General features: G+C 41.8%; 1 protein-coding gene across 2 annotated transcripts; it reads left to right on the top strand.

The window, feature by feature from the left end:
- The first annotated feature begins 1520 nt into the window (after positions 1–1520).
- LOC27207400 (protein sprouty) lies at positions 1521–25143 on the top strand. Of its 2 annotated transcripts, none has more exons than XM_016183087.3 (2): positions 1521–2014; positions 21381–25143. In XM_016183087.3, the coding sequence occupies exon 2, from the start codon at positions 21577–21579 to the stop codon at positions 23341–23343; it is 1767 nt and encodes a 588-aa protein (XP_016030235.1). In that variant the 5' UTR covers positions 1521–2014; positions 21381–21576; the 3' UTR covers positions 23344–25143. The 2 variants fall into 2 exon arrangements, with proteins under 2 accessions (XP_016030235.1, XP_016030236.1); XM_016183088.3 differs by lacking the exon at positions 1521–2014 and adding an exon at positions 8582–9758.
- Positions 25144–27095: the final 1952 nt, after the last annotated feature.

The following is a 27095-nucleotide window of genomic DNA, read 5'->3' as shown; positions in this document are numbered from 1 at the left end:
TCGAGGCCAATGTGTTACCTCTGCCACTGCGGCGATTATCTAGGACACTTGTGACGTCAGGCGGGAAAACTGATGGACTGGGGTAGTGTATTCATTGCGGATTGAATGCACGAAAAGCCATCAGAGCCAAACACCCAGACATCAACTTGGCCAACTTTCATACGGATTTCTCATTGAGCATTTTCGTTCAATGAAATTTCATTTATTTTTATTCTGTCCGTTCGCATTCACACTCATTTATTCGAATTTGTTTGCCCAAAAATGTTTCGGTCAATATACATACGTATATATAATTGAATGGCAGACCACTTTTTGTTGGCGAGTTTGATCTGATCGAATGATTCACATTTCTGTTGGCATTTCAATTTAGGGTCCAAACAATGGCAGATGTCCAGTTGTCCAACTCCGCAGCAAATCAAATGAAATTCTTTTGGTTATACCCTTATCTTAAAAAGTTATTTTGTTTCATGGGAGGTATCTAAAATATAATAAATATTTTATTATTTAATACTATTCAAAAAGTATCTTACTCAACTCAACCCATCCCAAAATAACTTTTCTTAGCGCCGAAAAAAGTAATCCAAATTCGTTTTGGATTCCAATTTAGCTCACTCAGCTTTCTTGTTAGACTTTAGCTTTTGATGTTCCTTATATATATGTATACAAATATATATGTAGAGATATTGTGATGCGTACCGCCCATATGTGGAGCTCGGCGAAGTGGCTGCTTTCCGCCAAATTTGGTGCCGCATTCGACCGGATGTCGTTGGAAATAATATTGAAATCTTTATTGTTTTCACTGATTAATTTATGGGGCAGTAAACGAAATGAGCTTTGAGTGTGCTGTTCGATTTTACTTTGGGAGCGGTGCAGAGGGTGTTGGCTAATTTTCAAATAAGCCCGCCTTCAGGAGGCAGGGCAACCCTGGCCGAACAGCTGACGGACGACGGACGACCTTGGGGGTAATTGCAACAACCCCCAAGTGGAAATTCACTGCCATGGCCAATGTCGAGGCGACGCCTACCGAAGGTCGTTGCCAAGGCAACTGAGTGGGCCAGAGCCCAGCTCATTGGGCCAGGAAATGCAGGCGTGTGTGAGTGGGCGGCCATTGAACGTGGCGGTGCATTCAAAATGGCCGTCAAACGGACGACCTTGAAAGCCGAGTGCTCATTGGCCGCGCCACCGAGGCCAGGATGTTGGGTGGAGGGTGGCTGGTGGGTTGGTAGGCAATTGGTGGGGGCTGGATGGCCATGCAAATGGAGGGAACTGGGAGCCAGGAGCTGGGAACAGGAGCAACCAGCAGCCAGGAGCCAGGATTAGTCCTGCAGCAAAAGCCGAAATCGGAAAACAATACGAATGCCGCACGAAGCCCACGCAGTTTCGTTTCGTGTTTCGGATTTTGGGGCCTTCGGCCGAACGAATGGGCTTCCCCTCCAGGACGAGATCCTATCGGCAATCTTCGGCTGAGGCTGCAGCTCCGATGCAAAAGTCGTGCAACATTGGCTCAGTCACTGGACGATAGTCAGGCTGCATTCAACGTGCAATCTCCGAGAACTTGTGCTTGCAAAACTATTTACCAAATATATATACCCGATATATATACAGTTGTATGTTCAAAGACACAACGCAATTAGCGATTAATAGATGCGCACACGGCGTATGCGTAATTTTAGTGAATCCAAGTAAAAGTGCGCGTTTTTTAAATAATTAACAATAATTAACAATAGTAAACTATCCCATTAAAATAACATAAGCACACGTAGTGTAAGCCTGTTTAACTTTATTACAAATTAATCGTGCTATTAATCAATTAACCAAGGCAGCTCGTTGAGTACAGTTGCCACCAGAAAAACAAAACAACTCAATCAACCCCAAGAACCAGAACGAACAAAGGCGAGCTGCACCGAGCCAAAAAAATCTCTAATCAAATTATCCGCATTATCTGCAATCGAGTCTACCGAGCCGAGGAAAACTTTTAACCAGAACCCATCCATCAAGCAACTTCCCTTCGCCGGTGAGTAGCTTCCTTGTCCCTTGTCCATCTCTATCAATATACCTTCGCAGTCGAAGAACACTTAAATGTCTCAAGTCATTCACATTGTCAATTGGAACTTTGGATCTTGACTTTTTGTTCTTCTCTTGAGTGCTAAAAGTCACCCAAAGGTTAAGTGGCCAGTGCTCATCAGTTGGAAAGACATTAAAAGTCATTTATATGCAGTGATTTTTATGCAAGAGATCTTATCGAGGACTTGTCAAGGACATAAAAAATGTATTTTACAATGTTCATTTATCTGAATTTTATAATTTATAGGAATTGGGAATAAAATTTCTGTAAAAGTTTTGAAGTTTATACTAGTCAATATTATGAAAAAAACTAGATCAGCTCGATAAAAATAAAGTCGTTACATTGTTTCTTTAATCAAACAGATGAGCTAATACAATTATGAACAACATCCTACTATAGCTTGAGCTTTATTTTACAAGTAAAAGAATAAAATTTAATCGATAGTCTGATAGATCTTAATTTTAAAAATTTGTTATCTGTACCCTTTTTTTTCCTACCTAAAAAGCAAATCTCAATCTTGAGCCTTAGAGCTTAGGCTTTCTGGAATGCCATAAATCATTTTCACTGCCCCAAGTGGGGGGAAGAGTGGGGCGAAGTGAATGGAAGAAGGCTCTTAAGTTAATTTAGTACTTTGTTCGCTGTGCCAGATCATTAAAATTATTTGGCGACTTTGAAAAATTCGAAACAGTAGCCCACAAATACCGACAGCTGAACGAATCTCGAAATGAAATTGGTTTGGCTGATGAGGATGGAGATCGTGTTTTCGTTCGCCGGCTACCCGCTGCGTTTGTCTGCAGATGTCTCATAAACATGAAGACCAACCAGACCCTACCCTCCGAATATATATCTTTTTTCGAAATTTGTATAATCTGTATGCGAATCATAATGACGCGAAATCAAGATCGGACTGAAGGCTGAAAGCTGAGACACACTTTGGCCTTTTATGCCAGCTCACATGGAGGCTGCGGCTCAGCAAGAATTTTAAAAACTTAACCCATTTTGCAACATTATGTAGTTCTATATATATTTCTATGTTTATTTATTAGGATTTTAATGTTAAATTTGGATATAAATGTATACACTTATTTTGTTATAGAAAGGGAATTATCAAAGAATTGCAGTCCCACTTATTTGTAAGTCCTTTAATGGTTGAAGAAGTCATAAGAAGTATATATTTTAATGCAAGGTCTTGGTCTGTTCCTATATGACTTTGGGTAAAACCAAAGCATTTTGGAGTTCCCTTAAAACCCCTAGGATACCCAGAGGGTTAAGGTTTCGCTGAATCTGTACCGTTCAATTAGCTCTGTCTTTGGGACTGGCGTTGACCAAGACTAATGCGCACATTTCATGCTGATCGTCGCAGGAATTCCAATTCCCTGCGAGTGAGCTCTCCTGGGTTTCTTATTTTAATTTTATTTTTTTGGCTCTGGGTTGGGCTGGGCCTGTCGGAGACCTTTTCTTCGGGTCGGTCGCGTAACATAATTGCGTGAATAACTGCGTTAATTTCCCAAAAGACTTGACAGCGGATGTGGCTACTGGTCTGCGCCGTTGACTCCTCCAGCCTCCCAAATCCTCAGTCCTTCGCCTTCTGCTTTGCATTGGCATTCCACGGACTATGCCATCGATATCGATCCGATTCGAACCGATCCTCTGGGCCCTGTGCCTCTCGCATTTTTGGACTCGGGTGTGCCAATGGTTTTTTTTATCTTATTTGTATTAATTTTTTTTTTTTGCCATAAATGGCTTCCGCCGGAGTGTCCAGTTTTTGGCTCACGCTGCATACGCATATACATGTGGAGCTCCATTTAAGGTGGTTCCGGGGGCTGGGGCTCCTCCAATATAATTATGAATAGGCCAGGCCATGTGGGCATGGGCAACTCCCCCGCCTTCGTGGCCCCAACTACTCAAATCCAAAATATGAGCTATGCGTTCCAATTTCAGTTGTGGGCTTTTCTCGGATCTCAACTCGGCCCCTCTTTTCTTTCGCATTTTGCACCGGTAAAAATAATAGCTTAGTAGAAAGTGTTTGATTGGAATATATCTTAATGTACTACAAAATACAATATATAATCTAATAATCTAGTTTCTAATTACAAACTGCACCTATCCAATTGTTTTTTGAAGATTCAGAAGTTATTACTTCACATTAAATTGATGCGTTTCACAATTTTTTAAACATTAGAATATTATATATTTTCTAAACAAAATACAACGTATTTTCATGTTCATTTGGTAAAAGTATTTTCTTTAGTGCATTTATACCACTTTTTCACTTTATCGATCGCAACGGAAGCGAGTTGGCGTTGCCATCGTCATTTTGCGTTTGTCACAAATTTGTTTAGCTAAAATATTGATAGAGAGAAGACATAAAAAATAAACACAACTCTCAGATAGTTTTTCATGTGGGGGTTCCGACGGCCAATGATATGCAAAGCTCCGACGGGAGGGAAAGCCGCCACTTCCACTTCGGAATTCGATTTCGAGCCTACTTTGACGAATTTGGAAGTAACTTAAATATGCATTCTGCTCGGCAAAAGTATGTCATTATATGCCATGTGACAATTCATGCTGAAATTTCTTCAATATTTTATCATATTTAAAACAAGCGGCTTCCGCTGGGTAACATTGTTTAGTCACAGATACATGGACTTATACTTAGACTTACTTATTTGGGTTATATCTTACTTGAGGGTTCTTTGTAACATATCTTTTTTTCATTCTTCTAATGCCAGTCAGTTATCTACCAATTTATTAATACATTCTTCATGATCGATTGTGGGGAAAATTGTTTACAAGAACTATTCACTTAATCTAACCCCAAAATTATCTATAATTGTTCACTTACTTTTAAGGCGCTATTGTTGTAAACATTCTACGGAAATCTTTTCAAGGAAATACATTTCCCACTATAATAAATATTTACCGCCGGTATTATCAATATTGGTAAACAACAAAGACAATGCCAAAACTGTTTATTGTTTTGCATTTGGTCAAGTCACGAGTTAGCTCCGTGACTCAGGCGATGATAAACCCTAATTCTTATCTTTCAGATACAGATACTCGAAATGCTGTTGTTCTGGAGGAAATTTGCTCAGTGCGTAGAAAGTGGGTTTCTCTAGATGGGGTAAAATTCGATTTACATACGGACCGGCCCAATTCAACCGGCCATGTTTGGGGCACAACTGGGGGAAAACCTGAGCAACTTGCTTCAAATGAGGCGTGTTATGTAAATGTTTCTTTTTTCCCATCTCCGTTTGATTTTTGCTTAGTTTTTGTGACTAGATCTGTCCAAATGTGGGACGCCCACATAGGATGGCTGGAATTTTGTCAAGACTTAATTATGTCAAACAGTGGCGTATAACAAATCTCGATTCGGAAATAAAACTTATTATTTATTGAACAAGCTAATGTATATTATATTGAGAAATTGTTCATGTAATATCAATATATCGTATAAATTTAGCAAACATAAATAATTTGGTTTGCCCTTAGCAGGCTTTTAAAATTTATAAATAATTTTACCAAAATTTTTAAAGTTTATTTGGTTTGCTTTTGAGGGTTTTGGGCACAAAAACCACACCTACGCCACTGATGCCAGTCAGTGTCAAAAGTCTGGTCGAAAAAATTGCCATATACGGTGTATTTTTTCCGTATTGTAACGCTGATTTATGGCGACGACTCGTCTGCGGCGAAGACATCCAGTAAATATGTAACCGCCTTAAGCAATGGACTAAAAAATTGCACGCTAACCAATATTCGATGAAAATATATGGGTAAATCGAAAAAATGAAAGATGAACAATATATTTAATTTGCAAAGTCAGAGAGGCAAAAGGCAATTTTGTGTTTGCCCACGAGGCCGGCAGAGCGTCGGGCAGACCTCCAATTCCATTCATTATAATCGGGGCCCGTTCATTTCATTCATAAAAAAGACGAAGCGAAACGAAACGAAGCGAAGCCGAACGGCAGGCGAATGTATCTGTATCTGTATCTGTCGCTGCATTCGTATCTGTATCGGTGAGAGGCCACTTGCGAATTCGCCGTGCGGCGAAGTGTTCTCTCAAAAGAGTTGAAATTGGGATATTTTTATGTGAGCGAGAAATTTGCATGTATCTGTGCCCATTTGGAATATGCCATTTATTTATTTTGTATTCTACAGATACTACGCCCCATAGTAACAAAAAGTAAAAGAAGAAAAAATGAACCCATCCACTTCCCCATTTTTGGGAAAGTTCAAGCTTATCTTCGAATTCCGATCCCCAAGCGCGAAACTTGGCTTATTAGACAACACCCATGCGATTTTATTTTATTTTTCACATTTTTCTCTCAGAAAAGTGCTACTGGTTTTGAGTTGGAGGCTTCCAACCAGAGTTGTCGAGCTTGAAGCCGCACGCGCCGCTCAATCGTGTATCTTATTTATGGCAACTCTGCCCGAGAGCAACAACTACTGGGGAAAACAACAACAGCCAGTTGTGTTGTTGCATTTGCTTTTTCAACATCATTCATACTCAAGAGCTATGAGTTGTTGATATCATGGGCTTTGTTTTATGATATGTCAGCAGTTTAGAATTAGTGGAAATATGTGGAAGAATCATCTGGAATTGTAAAAATACTATTTAAATTTGGGTTTTAAAAATTCAGAGAAACTTTCTCGTAATGTTTAACTTAGAAGGGAAATTTTTAAAAATAGTTTCAGATTTTTTAGTGTTTTTTGGCAGGGCTGTGACCTTTTGGTGTGAATGATTTGGCACCTTCGTCCCACCTGAGCGAAGCATTTCCACGCACACATGGACACACGTGGGCACAACATCTTATGCTTACCTCATGCAACGTACACACACACTCGCACCATCTGAATGGCTGGAAACCGAAACACACACATGGAAAAACATCTTGAGTTTTTCCCCAACTTTCTCGCCTCTCTCTCTTTCGCTCTCACTGTGTGTGCGTAATTTTCATTCATATTGTCAGCCAACGCGACGAAGTCGGCAGCGCAGTCGGCGTCACTTGTATTTTGTATACATTTTTATCCAACTTAAAATTGTTTCTCTATTAACCAATATAAATAATACCATCCTTTTTGTACAATATTATAATGTTATATTAATTAAAAAAAAAAAACCACGTTTTTAAACCATATAATAGAAGGCAAACGTCGTTTTTATGGCGGTTGTACATTAATTGTTGTTCATGCTGCTGCAGATCTAGTGAAAACATGCCAGAGGAAAATTTCATTGAGGGAAAAACGCAGATAGTATGGAAAATGAGCGGAGCCGAGAGGTGATTGGCAAATTGGCGACGGGGAAAATTACCCAGTTTATGCACGCAACGGCCGGAAAAGCGACGACGACAGCACACCCATTCGTGGAAAACTTGTTTGGATCGGGGATTCGCAGCGTAGGCAATCCAGCTGCTTAACCCATTGAAGCCTACTACTTTTAACTGAAAATATTCATAGAAAATAGCATTCTTTCGCAATGATTTCAATATATGCATTTAGCTAGTAAGAAGAATAGAAAATACTGGGGCTTAAAACGATGGAAAGTTGCTTTATAGTAACAAATAGTTACAAATTAAAATTTTAATTTTAGAAAATACATTGTGTGCCTCAAAAGGGTTAATGGTGGGTAGCAGCCAGAGGCTGCGGCGTGGGGGTCGCCGAGGGGCTCGCACATTGCGGGGGGCCCAGCTGTCGCTTGGCTTTGCCTGTATTTGCTGTATTTGCCGCATTCGCTGTTGTTGGCTTTGCCTTTGCTCTGTTGTTTGTTTGCGCTGCGAGCCGTTCGCTGTTTGCATTTAAATTTAAATGAATGAAAAAGAAACTGGCATGAATTCGCCACGACCCCCATGCACCCCCCTCCCGAAATAAAACCCCTTGAAAACGAGCGAGCGCGCCTACAAGTTGGCATATTTTCAATTTCCGTTTTTTACACAAACACACCAAGGCACACAGATACAAATGGGCGGTGGGAGAGGGGGGCGAGGCTTTGGGGACCAGTGGTGGTCGAGAGGGGGGGCTATGGGGGGCCAGGGGCGGCAACGTCCGGTTGGTTTTTAGTACGAATAGTCGCAAGAGCTGAATTCGCCCCGCGAGTGAGAGAGAATGACACAGATACATTCGCCTGAGTTTGCTTTGAGTGCGAGCGTGTGTGAGTGAGTCAAATTCGCCGCTAGCATTTCCTGTGCTTGTTTTTTAGCCTTTTAAAAGGGTTTCCTTTGCTAATTTTTGGCAAATAAAATATTTTTAAATGAATCTACAGATTTTCGACTGGAATCGCATCGGGTAAAACCTTGAAAGCCCCTTCAAAAACGCCAGTAAAACGCCCATTCAGCAAATGCTCTCTCACACACATCCAAACATTTTGAGAATGAAAAATTTCGTTCAATTAAAGCAAAAAAGAGGAAAAAGTGATCGCTGTTCGAATTTGCCGCCTCTCTCACAGTTTTTCGCCGTGAGTTAACAGCGGGCTCTTTTTGAGTCAACAGCGCGCTAACAGGCGGCTAACAGAGGGAACGTCGCACTAAAACGACCGCGGCTCATTTCGCTTCAAAACCTCGTGACGAGCGGTTGCCGCGATTGCCGCGTTCGCTGTCTTTCCGATTTCCTCAAAAAGCAAGCCACTTTTTTGTATAACTACAACATTTTTTTTCGAAGCAACCAAATCATTAAGCAAATCGAGCAACAATAACCTGCTAAACAAAACAATTCACTACCAGAACGCGCTAAACAACCCGCAGATATATATTGAATATATATAAAACAAGCAATCACTTGAAAATATTGTGTGTGGTGAAAAGTGAGTGTTTATTTTTGGGAAATAGAAATAGAAATAGTTAACCAAGCCAACCAACCAATCGCTTCCAATGGAAATCATGTGCCTAAAAATGCAAATTGCTCGAAGAAAATCAACAACGTCTATTTAAAAAACAAAAAAAAGTCAACTCAAGCCAATCAAATACAAAACGTGTTGGGAAAAAGTAAAAAAAATATAAAAATACAGCAAATACAAAATCAAACAACAACAGTCTCTCGCGCACACAAATATTTTTATAAATCTATATATACGTACATATATAAAATTGCATAAAAATATTTTTTACTCAAGACAACGACGCACACACACGCAGCAACGAGATACACAGATACATTCGCCGCTCGCACACACACGCACACATAGGCGACGACGTGGCCCCGCTCTCGGTGTGTTGGTGTATCTGTGTGTGATTGTGCGACGCCAGCTTCGCTGCTCCACCAACAAAAGCAACAACCACAACAACACTACCGCCGGTCGCCAAGTTGATTATTATTATTTTTTTGGCACGCCAAAAACCAAAAACCAAACCAAAACCCAGCGAATATATAAAAATACGCGGCTGGCAAAAATAATAACAAAATCAAACATCGTCGCCGGCGTCGTTTTTGTGTTAATTAAATTTACTTTTGTGAATGAAATGCGAAAGAAAGCAAAGCGAAAAATCACCTTTAATAAATGCTAAATTAAAACCAGCAGTCGCGATCGCGAGTAAGCATCTGAAGAGCCCCCCTCTCCAAATCGCCTTTGGATTACACCCAAAAGAAACGAATTCATCATTTTGGATACTTCTCGAAAATTAAGGATTACACAACACTTTCAACTCACATCTACGGTGATTAATTACGGAATTTGTACCACGGATTGCTTTTGAAAATCAATGTAAGTTCGCCCCCACAGCTGCCAAGATATCTGGGCATATATCTCCCAGATCTCGAATACATAGAAGCATATAGCCATAGAGCCGTATAGCCGAGCGATTGCTGCAATTTCAGTTAATCACGTTTTGGCGTCCAACCTTCGGCCAAATGGATTGCCAGGAAATGCACAGTTCTTGATAGAAATAATTGGTGTATATGTTTATTCCATGCGAATATCTGATTAATTTATGACTGCATCGTGACATGTTTTTCTCGAAAATGAACATACATACATAGGTAGTGATCGGAAATCAGGAAGAATTAGTATTGAAAATAATCGTGTTTTTGAAAACATCACAGGAAAATGAGCATTAAAATCTATTTAAGGTGTTGGTAGGTCTATTAATATTTAATGTTTAATCACAGTACAACCAATCAATGAAAGTAATTTTTATTTAATTTCATTTCTTACGCTATAATTCATACTGTTTTTTCACTGCCCTCTTGAATTTCATTGAAGAATACAAAACGTTCTATAGATAGAATCGCTTTGATCTCTCATCCGAGTGTGCTAAAAATAAATATATATAAATGCACTAACTGTCAAAGTAAAATCAAATAAATTTTCCTTGTTTTTTATTTTATTAGTTTTTTATTCGTATTGTATTATTTCGCGCCTGCCGAACAAAATGTTTAACTGACATTTCAAGTTGTTTGTTTGTCTGGCCTCGTCTCCCATCGGTATTTACTGATCGGACCAGACAGATAATCCCAATCCGGCGAATGTGCTCACACACACGCAGGAGTACGAGTATATCAGTTTTTATTGAAAATAAATTGCTCTCCGATTCGGTTTGCATCCGCGGAGAAATTCTAGAATGTGAATTTATAAAGTTGTTTCATTGTTGCCCACCGATCGATCGAGTGATAATGCCCACTCGATCCCATCCAATCCGATTTGATTCGATGGGATGCTATGCTATGTGATGCGATCGATCGATCCATCGATCACAGCCGGTTGAGTTCCACAGAGAATTCCATTCACAAATCAGTCGACTGACGACTGACTGACTTTAGCTAAACCTTCTAATCAGTTGCCCACTTTTTCCGGCGTACACTTTCTGTATTTATGTGATGTGTGGGGCAAACCTTTGGACACTTGAGCGTGTTTTTCTACTCTATTTTTAAACACTCTTTCGAGGGGTTTAATCTAGAAAAGAGCGTGAGGTGAGACAGTTTCGTCATCGATACTTTTTAGGTGACTCGATAAGACGAAGACCCCCAGGTATTAGGCTCGTTTTTTCGTTTATATTCTTTTTTTCTTTTTGGGGTCTGTGCTCATGCTTTGGCTTTTGCTTTCTTTTTCACGCTGACACACGCTTAAAAAATCAGACGAGGCGGAGAGGACTGATAAACCGACGAAAAATATTTAAGTTTATTTACTTTTTGCTGGCTGTTAATTTTTGGGGCTAACGGAAACGAGAGGCAGAAAATAAATAAAAGAGGCGTAAAAACTTTTCAACCGATAAGTTAACATTTTTTGATCGATGGTCTCGTCTCGCCTTCTTTTTTGGATTTTTCGGTAGGGCTTTTACCAATCTCCTACCAATCTAACCGATTTTACCAACTTCCAATCGAATTAAGTGGCCTTCTCTGCTGCTGGGTTCTGTTTCGGTATTGTGCTCTGAATTTATGTCATAGCCAAAAATACACAAATACAAATTTCATTCATAATGGAAGGAAATTCTCGCGTTGGCTTCATTTCTTTTGGTTTCGTTTCGCCTCTGCCAAAAACATGTGCACACAAACATATCTGAATAAATAAATTAAATGCTTAATTTTTATTAGCTAAATAAACAGCTAGACACACAGAGCGAAGCACCACATCCACAAGATCCACAATGACGTTGATGACGCAGACGCCAAATAGACAGCCAGATAGATGGATGGATGGATGGACGGATGGACGGATAGATGGGGAAGTCGTGAAGGTTTCCGAGGGGTATATCTATACCATATACACACCTAGGTCTCTGTGCTCGACAAGGGAACTTTGTAGATCACCTGTAACTTTGTATGGGGACTTGCCTTTTAATCAGTTTCTCCCCCGTCCCCGCGCACCTGATTTATAGCAACTTGTCTATATATATACACCCATGCCATGCATATATCTTCCCCTGTCTTATTTGGGATATATCAAGAATAGTCGGCAAAAATAAAATTACACAAACAACAGCGAGAGGCCGAAATGACAGCAAATTAATTGCATTCGCAAGCCTAAAAATAGATAATCGCGAAACTGTTACCAAAATGTAAGGCAGCCAAGATCCGCTGGGCCACGGGGTATATCCTATATATGCTATAGGCTATATGCTATAGACCATACGATTCTGACGACAACAACCGACGACATAATTGAAGCAACGGCTCATAGAAAATCAACTGCAGAGTGCTGGCAATAACCAACCTACAAGATATGTACCTATGAGATATATTTACATATATCAAACCGATCAAGTGGCGAAATTTTCAGCCCATGTAACATTTACTTTACCCGACGAAAGGTGGGGACAATCAGGTGCAGGGAATGGCGCACGCTTCAATGGGTTGAGATTTCAGATATGCCATACAGATAGATAGGCATAGCACATATATAGTAAAGTATCTATAAGATATGTGTTTGTGCTGCCAGCAAAGCAAAACGCCAAATGACAGCCCAACAAGAACCGAACTGAACTCAACTCAACTGGGAGCAGCAGAAACAAAAACAAAACCAGAACCAAAACCAAAACCAAAAACAAAACTAAAACCAACAACCATTTTTATGCCGCAAGCAAACATGTGATTTTCATTATTTTTGTCGTCGCACCGACGCTGAAAAAAAGCCAGCGAAAACTGGCCTTTTTATTTTTGAAAATTATAATTTTTAAAAATAAATCCGACAACAACAACAACAGCAGCAAGTGTGTTTGTTGTGGGGGCCAACATACAACTGCAATTGAAAGAGCTGACGACTAGCGAATTTATGAAGACTACGAAGTAAATTCAAAGGGTCTATGCGCTTTCCACTCTTTTGTGGGTTAATCATTAATTAATGGGTCTGCAAAGCAATTAATATAAAACTTATGGAGCTGACCGAATCAGTTGTATGCTTTGCATTTCAATTGAAATATATGCTAACTTCTAGACTGGAATTTACACTTTAGTTAGTTAGTTCCTTGGTCTTTAATCACCTTCAAAGATTCGATTACTATTTTTACCCACAAATATTGCTACACATTCAACCAAAGCTCTTTTTCATGGCTCTAACTACGTTTCGAGACTTTCCCAGCAAATCTTTTCCATTAGCAGACTAAGACAATAACTGCACCCCCTTCTATTCTCCAGATCAGCCCACGCCCCTAGCTCACTTCCGTTTGTTGTTGCTATTGCTGTTGGATTCGGTTTCAGATTTAGATGGGCTTCAGTTTTGGGATCTCGGGAAGGGGGCGGAGACGGGGGGCTGGGCTGGCTGACCACCCAGAAGGCGAGGCGGTGGTCGAGCAACGCATACAAAACGCTCATTAATCGAGCGTCCATAGAAATGGTCTAAGCACACAGCCAGAGTATATATATATATATGTACATACATATATATCCACTATATGTGCGCAGCTAGAATTGTCGTCAATGAATGGCTGACGACGACAACCTATGATAAACCCAAAGATGTTGATGCTGATGATGATGCAGATGCAGACAGAGCAGGCAGCATGGATAAAGCAAGCCAAAGATGAGATTCTTGCCGGGATGGGGGTTGGAGCTGGGTGGTGGCAACTGCTTATGACAGCCCTTTGAATTGGAAGCGTAATGCAATTGCCTGGGCGTGACCTTTGCCACCAGCAGGTGACAACTTGGACACGTCCAAACAAATGCGAAATGCTGGCATTTCTCTCGCTTCTTATCCCCACTTCATATGCAAAGTCTGAGCGGATGCACTGAGAGAAATAATGCCTTACTAAGAAGTAAAAACCATGAGTTAGCAGTTTATAGAAAGTGCGATAATTGTATTTTCCAATAAATCAGTTCAATATTTAAGTGTATTACTTTGTCATTATATGTAAATTACTTTGACCTTTACGCTGACCTAATGGCTTGATAACGCAGCTACTTGTTAAAAAGTTTTTAATATGAATGTATATATACTAATAGTTAATACTTAGTGAACTTCTAACCATCTAACTAAAATGGTTGCCCACTTTCTGCCGTGTGAGGGCAAAAATAGCTAACTGAGCGTGGGCCAGGACTTCATGTGCGTGTGTGTGTGTGAGCGTAGGTGACCTCAAGACGCGCCCACGCAGCCTTCCTTGGAGACCTTCAGTGGGCGTGCTCGTCCACCCAAAGCCCAAAAGAGGGAAAAAAAACACTTTAAGCGTCAGTTTTCCCCGTCAGTCTTATCTGAGCGTTACAGGTGGGGCAGTGGAGCTGCCTGCATAAGGCTGTGGCTTTCCGCTTCTATTTTTCGTTCACTGCCTTGTGCTTGCTTCGTTGGAAAATCGGTGAGCTAAAAATAGATTTCGGTTGCCACGCTTCAAGGGAAATGAGGAAAATTAGGAGCGAGGCAGACGAGTCAAGTGCGTGTATCTGTGCGGCTTTTGTGGGCGGTTGGTGGTTGGTTGGGTTGTCTTTTAGCTGGTGTGTCTGGCGTTTTGGGGGTGTGTTCGTGACACGATAAAGTTGCCGAATCAAAGTGTAATGATGGGTTTTAATTGGGGGAAACTATCTTAAAAGTTTACTATGCAACAAATATGTACTTTAATGGCCTACTATTGACCTAACATATTGTTTATTGAAGTTTGAAGTTTTTGTATCTTACAGGTAGTTTGATATCAACATAAAGATACATTTCAATTTGTATCTGTACCTTAATTTGGTTTTCGTATTGACATCTCTAGCCATTGAGAAAAGTTTGCTGCCAAAGTCACGCACTTTTGGCCCTCATTCTTTGATCAACTTTGGCTTTGCCTTCGCGCCTGTGGGTCTGTCTGTGTGTGGGTGAGTGGGCGGATGTTCCTTTTTGGGGGGTGTGCGTGTGCCAGTGCTTGTGTGTGAATCTGAATCTGTGTTGTTGTACATTAGGGCGGGTCAGGTTGTTTACATTGCCTTTCGCCAATTTCGGGTCTCTTTTCTTGGTTGGATGTGGATGTGAGGGGGGGCTGTGTGGAATTGGGATGGTTTTTGCGGGCCTATTGGGGACCCAATTGTTGTTGCTATTTCGGGGCAAGGACTCTATAAATAGCAGGGAAATTTATATAGCAGACACAGAGACAGACAACCTGGCGTTGTGTGCGTGTGCGTGTGCATGTGTGTGAGTGCCATTGACGTCATCACCAGCATGTCATGAGTTTGCCGTGCAATTCTTATTTATTTAGTTTCGTTGTCTTTTCACATTTCGGGCCAAGCCAATGAGCATTGTCTATGTGTGTGTGCGTGTGTGCCGCACACAGATACTCACCAACACATGTAAACTCAGCCAGCTGTCGCCTGTGCAGTCGACGGCGCAGTCAACGTCTCTGCCAGCTTCTGTGTGGGCGTTTGCGCGTGTAAGGATGTGAACGGAATTTTTGAATAGAACACGCAAATTAGATATAGAAAATTATGTGTATGCTCTCTATGCTCTATCTCATGGCTCTATTAGTGCGCCCTGCCTTGTGCCCTGCCTTCATTGTGCCCAGCATTATATTCAGCATTCCCTACTTTTGCGTTTCTCGAGAGGGTTGGGCCGTCTACCGAGGTGTGGGCGTTGCTCGGGGATCCGGAGAAGGAAGGTTGGGCATACATACATAGGTATAGCCATGATATCTCCGGCAGGAAGGTAACTGTATTATCATGTCGAAATTATAAAGCCAGACGACGGAAATGATGGGGTGTGTGGGGAGGAGGGAAGTCGTCTCTGCTGCGTGGGAAAATGGAAAAGATCTCTTGGTGACTTGGGTTAGATCTGCCAAACTAGAGGCGGAATTCTGATTTTAAAGAACGCAATCCGTGAGATACAGCTAACGAAAAGTAAACACTCTTATTCGAAACAAAAATATATGATTTAGGTGAAGTTTCTTGTTTTTGTTTTCATAATCTGAATCCATTGAATCGCAGAGCCCCGAAAGCAAATAAATCATCCCACATATCATTCCTTGGCAATGATGAGGCAACCGAACCCCCGACTTCCCGATCATTCAGTTCTGTTATAATACCCCATTTACGAGTGCACCTTTTCAAGAATGAAGCGAATGCAGGCGATTGAGCACCATGTACAACAATGGAGGATAGGCAAAAAACCGAGAAATAGAAATCCAAAATGAAAGGAGAGCAATCAGCCAAAGAGCGGGACGGCTAGATAAGGAAAAACAAGCAAGCAGTTGGGAAAAAGAGAAAATTTTTCACAATGAAACATAGAAAACATCTGTTGGATGTTTCTATAAGGCCCCAGACAAGAGCGGGTATCGGAATCTCGACCGATGTTGCTGCTGTTGCAATAGTGTTGCTGCCGTGTGTTTGCTGTTGCTGTTGCTGTTGTGCATGGCCGGACAAAAGGTGCAACACACAATGGAACACCACTTACGCCTTTGGATGGGGCAGAAAGAGAGGCGAGATGGTGGGATGGTGAGATGGCGAGGCAACACATGTTGCAGCTTCCTTTTTGGCTGCCACTTAACTGCAACTCACTTCAGTCATTGCAACGCACGGCGGAGAATTCGAATTCTACCTGAAATCTACCTACTTTACGCACACACCATCACACACCACACCATCACACCATGCCATACGATACGATAGCCTAGAGAAAACTCAGATCCGACGGGACGAAGACAATCAGGCCGAGAAAATCTTAAGGTCGATCACTTGTAGTTTATGGGCTTCTTCTCCGCCTCCTGCCTCTTCCCCCTTCGCGCGATCTCTAGACCTCTAGACCAGATCAAACCAGACCAGACAACAGACCAGCATCGCGGAGCAGGGAAAACAGGGGGGATTACTTTACGGAAACTAGTTCGTTCTCAATGGGCTCTTATAATACTATTTTGGTTTGATATTATTTAACTTTAGTTATTAAGTTATTACATGATGGTACAGGCACTTAAACAAAAAAGTGTTTAGTTCTCAAATTTTTAACCAATTAGGATAGGCATTCCGCTGAATTTCTTCTCTATAAACTTTCTTAATTGTTTATAAACATGAACTAAGTAAACCCCAAATTATAGTGGTACTACCATTCCCTGAACCAGTTCCCATTGGCGACATCTCTGAGCCGTCGAGCGTTGTCTGGGCCTCCAGTTTGATGGCATCTTCTTGGCTCAGCTCATTTGTTAGTGATTTGATCTTTTGCTTCTTCTCGACTTCTCCTCCCCTCGAAATCCCCCCACTCCAAGCCAGCTCACACACACTCTCCACACCGATCTCAGCCAGAGTTGGCTTCAATGATTTCTATAAAAGTAAGGAAAACCCGAAGCGAACCATTCCAGACACAAGAATGAACATCATCATCATTATGTTAATTATCATTCAGGGCGACTTTGGTGTATATATCATTAACACACACTCACGCACACACACACTCTGCCCGCTGAGCTGGTGTGCGTGAGCCCTTTGCCACATGTGCTGCTCATTTGCTTTGAAAACTATTAGCTGATGTTGCTGCTGCTGCTGCTGATGCTGCTGCTGCGGCTGCAACATATGGTCGGTTGGGCATTTAAATAGTTTAATGATCTGTGCTCTGTGACTGGCTGCTGCTTGGTGTTGTTGTCGTGGCAGCAGCAGCAACAGCAACAGCAACAGCATCAGCAGCAGCAGCAACATCAAGCGATTCCCGTTTCAGTTTCAGTTTTCTCATTCGCGTTTTGTGCCCTCCGAGTTGCCTGCAGTCATTAGCGTTTCCTGTGTAGGTTTTTCATCTGTCGCTCTTCGCATTTCAGTTATCTACTCATGTGTGTCTGCCCTCGGAGCGTGTGTATCCGCACATATTTTTAGCAGAACTCAAAAAAACATACATACATTTGTAAAAGTGCAGTTTGAAAGGGCGATGCCAAGCTGAAGCCCCTGATATGCATATATAAAATAAACCCCTAAATAATAATCATTTTTACGCTGGCAGAACTTGACACAAAATCGTAATGGGAGCAAAAAATGAAATAAATCAGAAAGAACGCTGAAACATTGTCTTAAACCTAATTAAAGTATAAGCACGATTTCCAGACATGATCGAATGAATTGCAACTCGTACTTTTCGTGTCGTCATTGCTGACAGTTTCAAAAACGCTAGTTTCGAATAAACACTAGATCAGCACTAAAATAAATTAACACAAAGTAGGCTTACTGAAAAGAGTTCATAGCCGCGTGCGAGCGATTAAAAAATAATGTCATTTTGTACTTAATTTACCATCTGCTTAAAAAACCATTTTCCTTGTTTACTTTTGTCTTGAGCAGGCCTTTTAAAAATAAGAAACAGCAATTAACGAATTTTGTCTGGACTTTTTGTGAGTAATTTAATTGGGTCATACTGGCATTGTTCGCTGGGCAATAACTTTTATTAATTCATTTGACAATTGGAACGGTAAACGTAGCCGTTGATAAGCCAAAGATCGCACTTCTCGGTCGCCAGATACATTATACATACGTTACTACATTATTCGCCGGCTTATTAACCAGAATGGCAGGCCAGAGTAAGAAATCAAACCAGTTTCGCATTTGATTTTCGCCATGGTTTATTTTTATATAAAAACGCTTCGCATTGTTATTGTTGTTGTCGATCTGTCTGTCTGCCTTAAATAATTTTATTTAAATCGCAACTGGCAGTGACACTTGTTTGCGCAAACAGCCAAACAAACAGACAAACGGACAAACAAACGCAAACCAACAAAGGCGAATCTCTTCGAATCGTTTGAATGAATTAGCCGGGCGACAAAGACCTTCAGTCCCCCTAGCCTCCCCCCCTCCCCCTTCGTATTTTCACTTATTAATGAAAACGCTTCAAATGCCACATTTCATTTCACATTTCGTGCGCCATTGAATCACACTCTCTGCCAGCGAAATAATTTATTTTTTATTCAAGCGATCCAAGGTCAAAGTTTGCCCAACGTAAAAATACGAAATAAGAAATAAAAAAAAAGAAACAGCGAGCAAAAAGAATTTTAGCGCAATTAAAAATAAGCGAGTGAACGAAAAAAGAGCAACAAAATTGTTTTGAAATTACGTACAATGTTTTTGTATTCTATCTGCTGTGCCCAATTAATTTAAGAATGAAATCGAAATCTTGGCATTACTTTGGGCTGTGCGTCAAGCGGCAAAAAAAGAGAAAAAATAAACTTTGAATTATGTTTATTTATTTTTTATTGGGCAATTTGAATATGTTCTTTACGGTCCGCATTTACACCTTTTAATAGGATTTTTACGAATTTATGGATAATTATGAACTCAACTTCGATTTGGAACGCCATCCATTGAACGATGACCATCATCTCCATAACATCAAAGCTCTTCGCCTTAGAGTTCATTCTTAAAAAGGCGGGTAAATAGTTTACTACCTAGAATTTCGTATATCAAAGAGCGGAAAATATCGAGATGATGCTTAAAGATTTTCCACCAACCCCCCACCGCCTCGAAAAAGTCGATTGCCAAGTATATATAAAGAGGAGGGACCTGTGCCGCGATTTTCTTATTGGCAATCAGTGGCGATCCACTGCTACTGCCACTGCCCCACATCCCATCCCCCCTCCACTCCTCACACGACGTGTGTTTTCGTTGATTTTCTATTTTGTTTTTCCCAATTGTGATCATTCTCGAAAATTGTTTTTGAGTACCGGACATGACGTCAATAAGTGGGCGTTTGTGTTAATTTTCGTACCCACCGAGAAACACACACTTAACCCACTCGCATACCTACATATAGCTCTGCATATATGTACGTACTGTATGTAGATTCTCTGTATTTATTTCTTTTGGGGCGTAGAAATTTTCGTTGGCGCTAAAAACAATTTTTATGCGGCACAATAATAATAATAATTCTTTGGGCTTTTTATCGCTAGATATCGCTGCATGCACAGCAGTGGTCAGATGAATAGTGGCAATTAAAAAGATTGAAATATTATTTAGAAAACAAAGGCAATACAATGTTTAACTCGCATTTACTCTGAATGTTATTTATTTCGATTTGCTCCTAGTATTTTGACCTCAGCTGTCTGGCTGGCTTGCTCTTTTATTAATTTTTATGGACGAGAGATGCCATTTATTAATTTCCTGTATTTCCTTATTTGCCAGGGGGCACCTCGTTGCCTTTAATTATGTGTAAACAAATATTTATCTAAACGCGACGTCTGGCGGGACTTTCGAAGTCCGCGGCCTATCGCATTACTCATACGCCGCGTTGACCAGATTAACTGCTGCATCGCTATAAATCGAAAAGAACATGCCATAAAACTGCAGTTGTTTCGCCATAAAAATGCTTTATTTCGCTTGAGCCGATAGCGATCGTGCCATAATTAACATGATCATCATCAACGCCAAAAAATGTACTCAGTCAAAGTTCAATTAGCATCATTTGCTTTATTCATTCGCTTCGTTCTTCGCTCTCGATCGGTTGTACATACAAATATACATATTGTAGAGATTCAAATGATTCGAGATTCTCGCTAATTTCTTTCTGATATGCCAAATCGAACAATTATGAAAGTTATTCCATTTATTTTTATGGCCCTACGTCATACGGAGCGGAAATACATACTCGTATGTGAAAAGCGAGAGGAGAACGCTGAATGGAATTTCGAAAATACATTTTTGTTTCAATATAACCGCTGAATCAGATTGGCGGGGTGAAAGCAATTAAGGCAGATAATAGGGGTTAGCAAAGTCGAGGGCGCAAACGCATGTAGATCCCAAAAAAAAAATTATAAAAAACAAAAAACCCATAGTACTACGAAACACGCTCTTTCGACTCCAGCATAAGTAAGCAATTTGATCTTAAACATTTGGCGCTTGGGCCGGGCCCAGTTTCCCTAGAAACTACGAAACACAATCTCCGAAACATCATGTCCCGCCGATTCCGTTGAACCCGCAAGCATTATGAACCGAAATAATAATAATAATAATAATCATAAAGCCAGTGTGTGCTGTTGCCCTATGATGTTTACATAAAAGTCATGCCGATAAAAAATACGGTCTTTATCTGGTATATAACGTATACGTATAATAAATATGACGCGCGACCTTCTCTCACTTTGGTTTGCTAGCTGCGGAATTAATTACAAACATTAAAAGCGTCGACGAAGAAAAGTTCACTTCTAGCCATCCACTTTTAATCCAAACAAAAGCATCTGGCACTTTGGACCCGACCCAGAGGCACGCCCTCGTGCACCGCTCGGACCACTTCTACTATTTCTGGTCACTATTTATTTTGAGTTTATCCATAAGCATGGCGAACCCATCTACGTGCCATTTCGGTGGCTGCGAAAACTGCAGAAAGCAATCCGTGGCGTTCTTGCACTTCCATTTGGGGGTCGATAAATAAACGTGGATTACTTTTAGGCGTTTTTTATCGCAGTTGGATTTGGCCTAGAAATATAAATACAGCAAATGAAATAAATAACTAATTTATGATTTCATTTCCATTTACTTGCAGAAAGCAATCGCAGCTGTCTGAATCTGCAAAAGGATGAAGGCAAATCGAGCTGAGTCCGGGCGCAGCAACTACGATCGACGGCATTGAGGATCTCGGATCTCGAGGTGGAGGAGCGATCTCGATCTCGAGGTGGAGCGAGGAGCGGAGGAGGAGTGGAGGAGTGCAGCTGGGGGAGGAGTCCTGGTTACAACACTACATGGATCGCAGAAATGGCGGCGATCCCTTGGCGCCACCCCGGCCCCCGAAGTTATTACCGCGCGTGCATCGACCAAGGGCGCCGGAGCCGACGTTGAGTGGTGTCGATCATACTGCAGGAGGAACTGCATCCGCACTAGCATCAGGAGCATCATCTGCAGCACCCGTAGCAATCCATAACAACAATTCACAGCAGCAACTTAGTATTAGCGCCGCCGCGAGCAACAACAATACGATATCGATAATACCCGCATCGCCGGACTTCGACGACTACCAGATCCACCATCTGACCTTCCTGCCCCAGCGTCCCAGCAGTCTGAGCCGGAACAGCAGTACGGCGTCATCGACTACGGCGACGGGCATTAGTGTCTCCGGTTCGGGTTCTGTGTCGGGTTCGTCGTCCAGCTTCACGAGACGTCGACCGCCGGCACCTGTACCGCTGGTCAACAGCATCAGCATCAGCAACAACAACAACAACAGCATCAACAACAACTTCCTTAGTCATTTCCAAAGCGCTGAGCCGGCGAGCAACGCTCTGGGCCAGCCGCCCGCCTCCCCCGTCACGCTGGCGCAACCGCGACCCGAATCCGAAAGGCTAACCAACGAGTATGTGGACACGCCGCTGCAACATGCGACGCGCTCGCAGCATCCGGCTGGCCAGCAGGATAATGGCCAGACGACCACCCACCACCTGTTGCTGCTGCCCCAGCGGAATCAGCACCTGCACCTGCAACAACACCAGCAGCAACAGCAGCACCTGCAGCAGCAGCAACAGCAGCAGCAGCATCTGCAGCAGCAGCAACACCAGCAACATGCGCGACTGGCGACGACGACGCAGGCGACGTCCGTTGGCAGCGACCACACCGATGGCTTACTACATTCGCACCTGCAAAATAGCACCACTAAACCACCCGCCTCGAAGCAGCCGGCACCGCCCAGACTGGGAATGGGCCTGGGATTGGGATTGGGTCTCGGTCTGAACCAGCCCATCATCACCAAGCAGCCGACACCCGCCACGCAAAAGGAGCACATGCACGCGCTGGAGGAGCTGCTGCAACCGGGCGGAGCCGGCGGCAACGGAGGACCCCTGGTGATGGCCGGCGATCCCAGCCTGCTGAATCCCATCGTCTGTCCGCGATGCGGTCGCTGTCGCTGCGAGCAGTGCCAGAGCCCCAGGCCGCTGCCCCAGACGTGGGTGTGCAACAAGACGTGTCTGTGCAGCGCCGAGTCGGTCATCGACTATGCCTCCTGCCTGTGCTGCGCCAAGGCGCTGTTCTATCACTGTGCCCGGGACAACGACCTGGACTGCGATGATGGCAACGGCACACCCTGCGTGGATAATCCCTGCTCCTGCGGTCCCTACAAGCGCACCCAGAGATGGGGCTGGCTGGGAGCACTGTCGATCTTCCTGCCCTGCCTGTGGTTCTACTGGCCCATGCGGGGCTGCATGAAGCTGTGCGAGAAGTGCTACGGCAGGTTCGCCGGTCGGGGATGCCGCTGTCAGGGCATCGGCGGAGGAGGAGCAGGATCCGGAGGCGGAGTGGGTAGCATTGGATCCACCAGCAGCATGCTGCCCATAGTGCCGCTTGGGGTGAATGGCAGTGGGCTGGGCGGCGGCGTGAGCCTCTCCGGCGGCGTGACGGATGGTGGACTCAACCAAGCCAATGGCAAGGCCATGGATCATGGATGCAGTGCCGCCAGGAGCATACTGCGAAAGGGTGACCTCACCCCGGAGAAGCGGCTCCTGGACTCCAGTCCCGACTACTAAGGGTCCTTTCCATGTGCCCGGTTTTTTACCCGAGCAAAAAGCCTGCGGCACAGATGGGAAGCTGGATCATGGACACATACCCCATATATATACGGAAAATATTTAATATATGATTTAAAAGGATATATAAAAAAAGAGGAAAGAAAGAAAGAAAGAAAAAATTAAATAACCAAAGACTGCAAACAGATAATTATTAATTATTAGAAATGTTATTTAAAAAATAATTTTTTGCTTAAAACAAATCGAGTGGCGACGAGTGGAAAACAAAACTGACGAAACGAAAGCGATTAGGAATTATTTTTCGAACGATTTTTTTGTATTATTTGATTTTGTTTTACTTGCTTAACTAACTCTTCAGTTCAACGTTCAATTTCTAAGTCAAATTCTTACTTTATAAACATAACTAGTTGTATGCAAATAATTCCAATGAATTTTCCACGAATGTAAAGTAAACGGGCGAAAGTTTTTATTATTTTCATATACAAAACTGAAAAACTGAACAATTTGGGGCAAGCGTAACAAAACACCATATTATATATACCTATATACACACACGGGAGAACTTTTAGAGAAATATTCAATGGCGTAAATTAGTCAAATATTATATATACCAAGTCCAGTCCATTTTTGATGTTGTAGAAAGAACAGAAACGAAACAAAACAAAAACCGAAAACTGAAAATTACACAAAAATATTTTAGAACTTTACGAATTTAAATCTTAAAATTGATATGTGTATGTATGTGTGTGTATGTTGCGGGCGACGAACTTTTCGATAAATTTAGAGCAACCTAGACCAGTCTAAATGTGCTTAGAAACCGATATAGATGTACTGCAAACCAAAAGTCAGTTAGTTTACTTTACCAACTACGAAGCCGGAACAAATCTGAGGAGCGAAAATATGGGATAACGAAATCGGTTGCTTATGAACTTATTTTATAGTTGAAGATAGGTCGGTGGGTTCGTAGTGTTTCCAGCCAGCAGCCCCAAAAATGTGAGCAAGATTGTATATATGATGAAATTTTTAAGCGAAATGCGAGATACAAAATGCAAGCAAATTCCAAATAATAGAAAAACAAAAAACAACAAAGCAAAACTTAAGTGTAACGATAAACCCACATCTAAATGCAGCAAAATACAAACAAACAAACAAACATTTTTTGTATAGAATATCCATATGAAATATGACAACAAAAACAGTGGCAAATTAGCAACTTAAAACAAATTTATACACGTAAAAGCAAGAAGCAAGCGAAAAAAGTAAATTAAAGATTAATGTTAAACACTAAAACACATTACTATATGCTATATATGTAATCTGTATATGTACTATATATAACTATATATATACGCCTAGATATACACACTGAAAACTATGCTTAAAACTCCTAACTTCTAAAAAAACGCAACAAAAAAGGAAAAAAGAAAAACCCCAAAAAACAAACTAAAAGCTGGAAAAACTCCTTAAAGCCTAGCCGTTAATGAAAATTCAAGAAGCGCAGACCTACAACAAAAACAGAAAAATTATACACGCATAATGATAAAGATAACGATAAAGATAAATATTAATATTTAAGGCACTCTATACATACAAAAGCTATGCATAATGAATATTTATTTTATTTGTACATTTCATTATAATAAAATAAACTGAGTAGAAAGTGACGCGTTGAGTAGGACGAGTATGTGGGGTTTTCACTACGAAGCCCTGGAGAACCAGAAGAACTTTATGTAATGTTTTTAGAATGTATGTTCCGTTGAAAACTACAAAATAAAAAAAATCATATAATACTAAAAAATATAACAACTTTCATGTGTTTCATTGCTGGTTACCAGGAACACAGCGACTGATCCCACAGTATGTGGTGCTACGAGGAGTAGTATTATTTTTCCCTATAACTTAGGATCCCTTTTCTCCCCCGATCTAGTGTATCTGTGTGAGTGTTCGGCTGCCTCTGTATTGGTGTGCCAAATGGCTATGGCAAAACTAAAGCAGCTGTTTCCGGTATTTGATTGATAGTGAACTGGCAGTTTGTTTATCTCGAGCGCACACGGACCGACCGGAGGCCCCGAGAACAGAACGCGATTCTCGTTTGGCTTCGGATTGGGGCTGCTCACACAGATACTCACCACCACCAGTGCGCCGTCCCGCACACACACACGTGGCCATCCAGCGGCAAACGAACGACGATGCTGCTGCTGCTGCATTTTGCGGATGCTATTTGGGGCCGCCGTCGGCGCACTTATTTTTAAATTACTAAAAACTGAAAAACGCTGAAAAAAAATGCTGAAAAAAGAACAGAATGTTGCTGCCGTCGCCGATGTGTTGCTGCTGTTGCTGTTGCACAAACATTGCGGGCGGCGGCATCTCACCGACAACCTACGATGAAAATTTACAACGGAAGGCGCGCATCAAATGTTGCAGCCACATAAACACACTCACACACACGCACACTGGCCCGTGTACTTAATTTAAATTTAACTGCAAAATATTTTCACTTGCACTGGAGGGAAGTCGGAAAAGTATTTCGAAAACGCCTCCCAATTCGACACCTCCCAGTTTGCCACAGCTGATCGAGCTGAGCTCCAGAATCAAATTAACCCATTTTGTGAAGAACTATTGTTTAAGATACATTTCAAAATAACAATTTTAAAGCAAAAGATACTTTCCTTCTTTTGGGATTGCTACAAAAGAAAGTGTCTAAAAAACACTTATTTAAAATTGAAATCATAACATAGCAACGACTTGAATATCTGATGAAGAAATCATTTTCTAGCCCCGTTCAAAATGGGTTAAGTTAGCACGTGCAAAATTGTGTCAGCTGCGCGAATTTCGCTTTGTTTGCCCGTTTGTTAATTAATGCAAAGTGCAGTAACCGTTTTGCATAATTGAAGGCAGCGACTGACTGCCCATTGCCCATTGCCCATTGGGGCATTTCATTATTCAATCATAATTCGCGCGCTCAACGCGAATTACAAACAGTCGGTCCATATACATACATATGTACGTACTACGGGCATGGATGTGCCACTAGTGCTATATAGTACTACATACATACATACATCTGTACATATGTATGTGGTGTGTGCGAGGGGCTGGTGGTGATAACCCGCCGGATCGACCGGGGCTGTCGGGGTCATCCGGGTTTTCGCAAAAAGAAGAAAAGAGGAGCACAAACAAATGGGAGGCACAAGAAAAAGAGAATGAAACCGAAAGAAATAAACGCAAATAAAACATGACATTTTTTGTGCCTGTAATCAGTGGCGGGCAACCGCAGCCCCAACGCCAAGGGAGGGGCTCCCGATTCGGGTCCAGACTATCCCCCGATAAGCCTTGCTGCACGAGACCTGCCAATTCGCTCGAAACTCGCTCCGATTGACACACTTTGTGTCGGATCACCGAGAGAAATGCCACTTATATTGTCAATCAGTTGGAAAACGGTTTCAATTTAAGGTTATGTACAATTTAATAGCTTAGTAGCAGTAATAGTAGAATATAAATAGTAGTAGTAAAAGTAGTAGTATATCTTGCACTCAAAGATGATGTTAGATGTATCGAAGAACATATAAGAATTACTATCTTTAGAACAAATTAACACCAAACAATATTATTTAAATTTGAACTGCTCAATACATTTTTTCTCAGTGCAGCGAATGAATGAAGCAGCAGCACTGAACTCGAACTCGAATACTCGCCGGCAGTCGCCAAGATGCAGTGCCTCTGATTGAAGTGTGCTATATTTAACGAGCGAG

Source organism: Drosophila simulans, chromosome 3L (genome assembly GCF_016746395.2).
Source record: "Drosophila simulans strain w501 chromosome 3L, Prin_Dsim_3.1, whole genome shotgun sequence".
NCBI classification, from domain to species: domain Eukaryota; kingdom Metazoa; phylum Arthropoda; class Insecta; order Diptera; family Drosophilidae; genus Drosophila; species Drosophila simulans.
The sequence above is the reverse complement of the archived record's forward strand: the minus strand, read 5'-3'. Positions and strand labels throughout refer to the sequence as shown.

Coding starts and splice junctions, on each gene's coding strand:
- LOC27207400 (XM_016183087.3), top strand. CDS start 21,577: ATGGATCGCAGAAATGGCGGCGATCCCTTGGCGCCACCCCGGCCCCCG.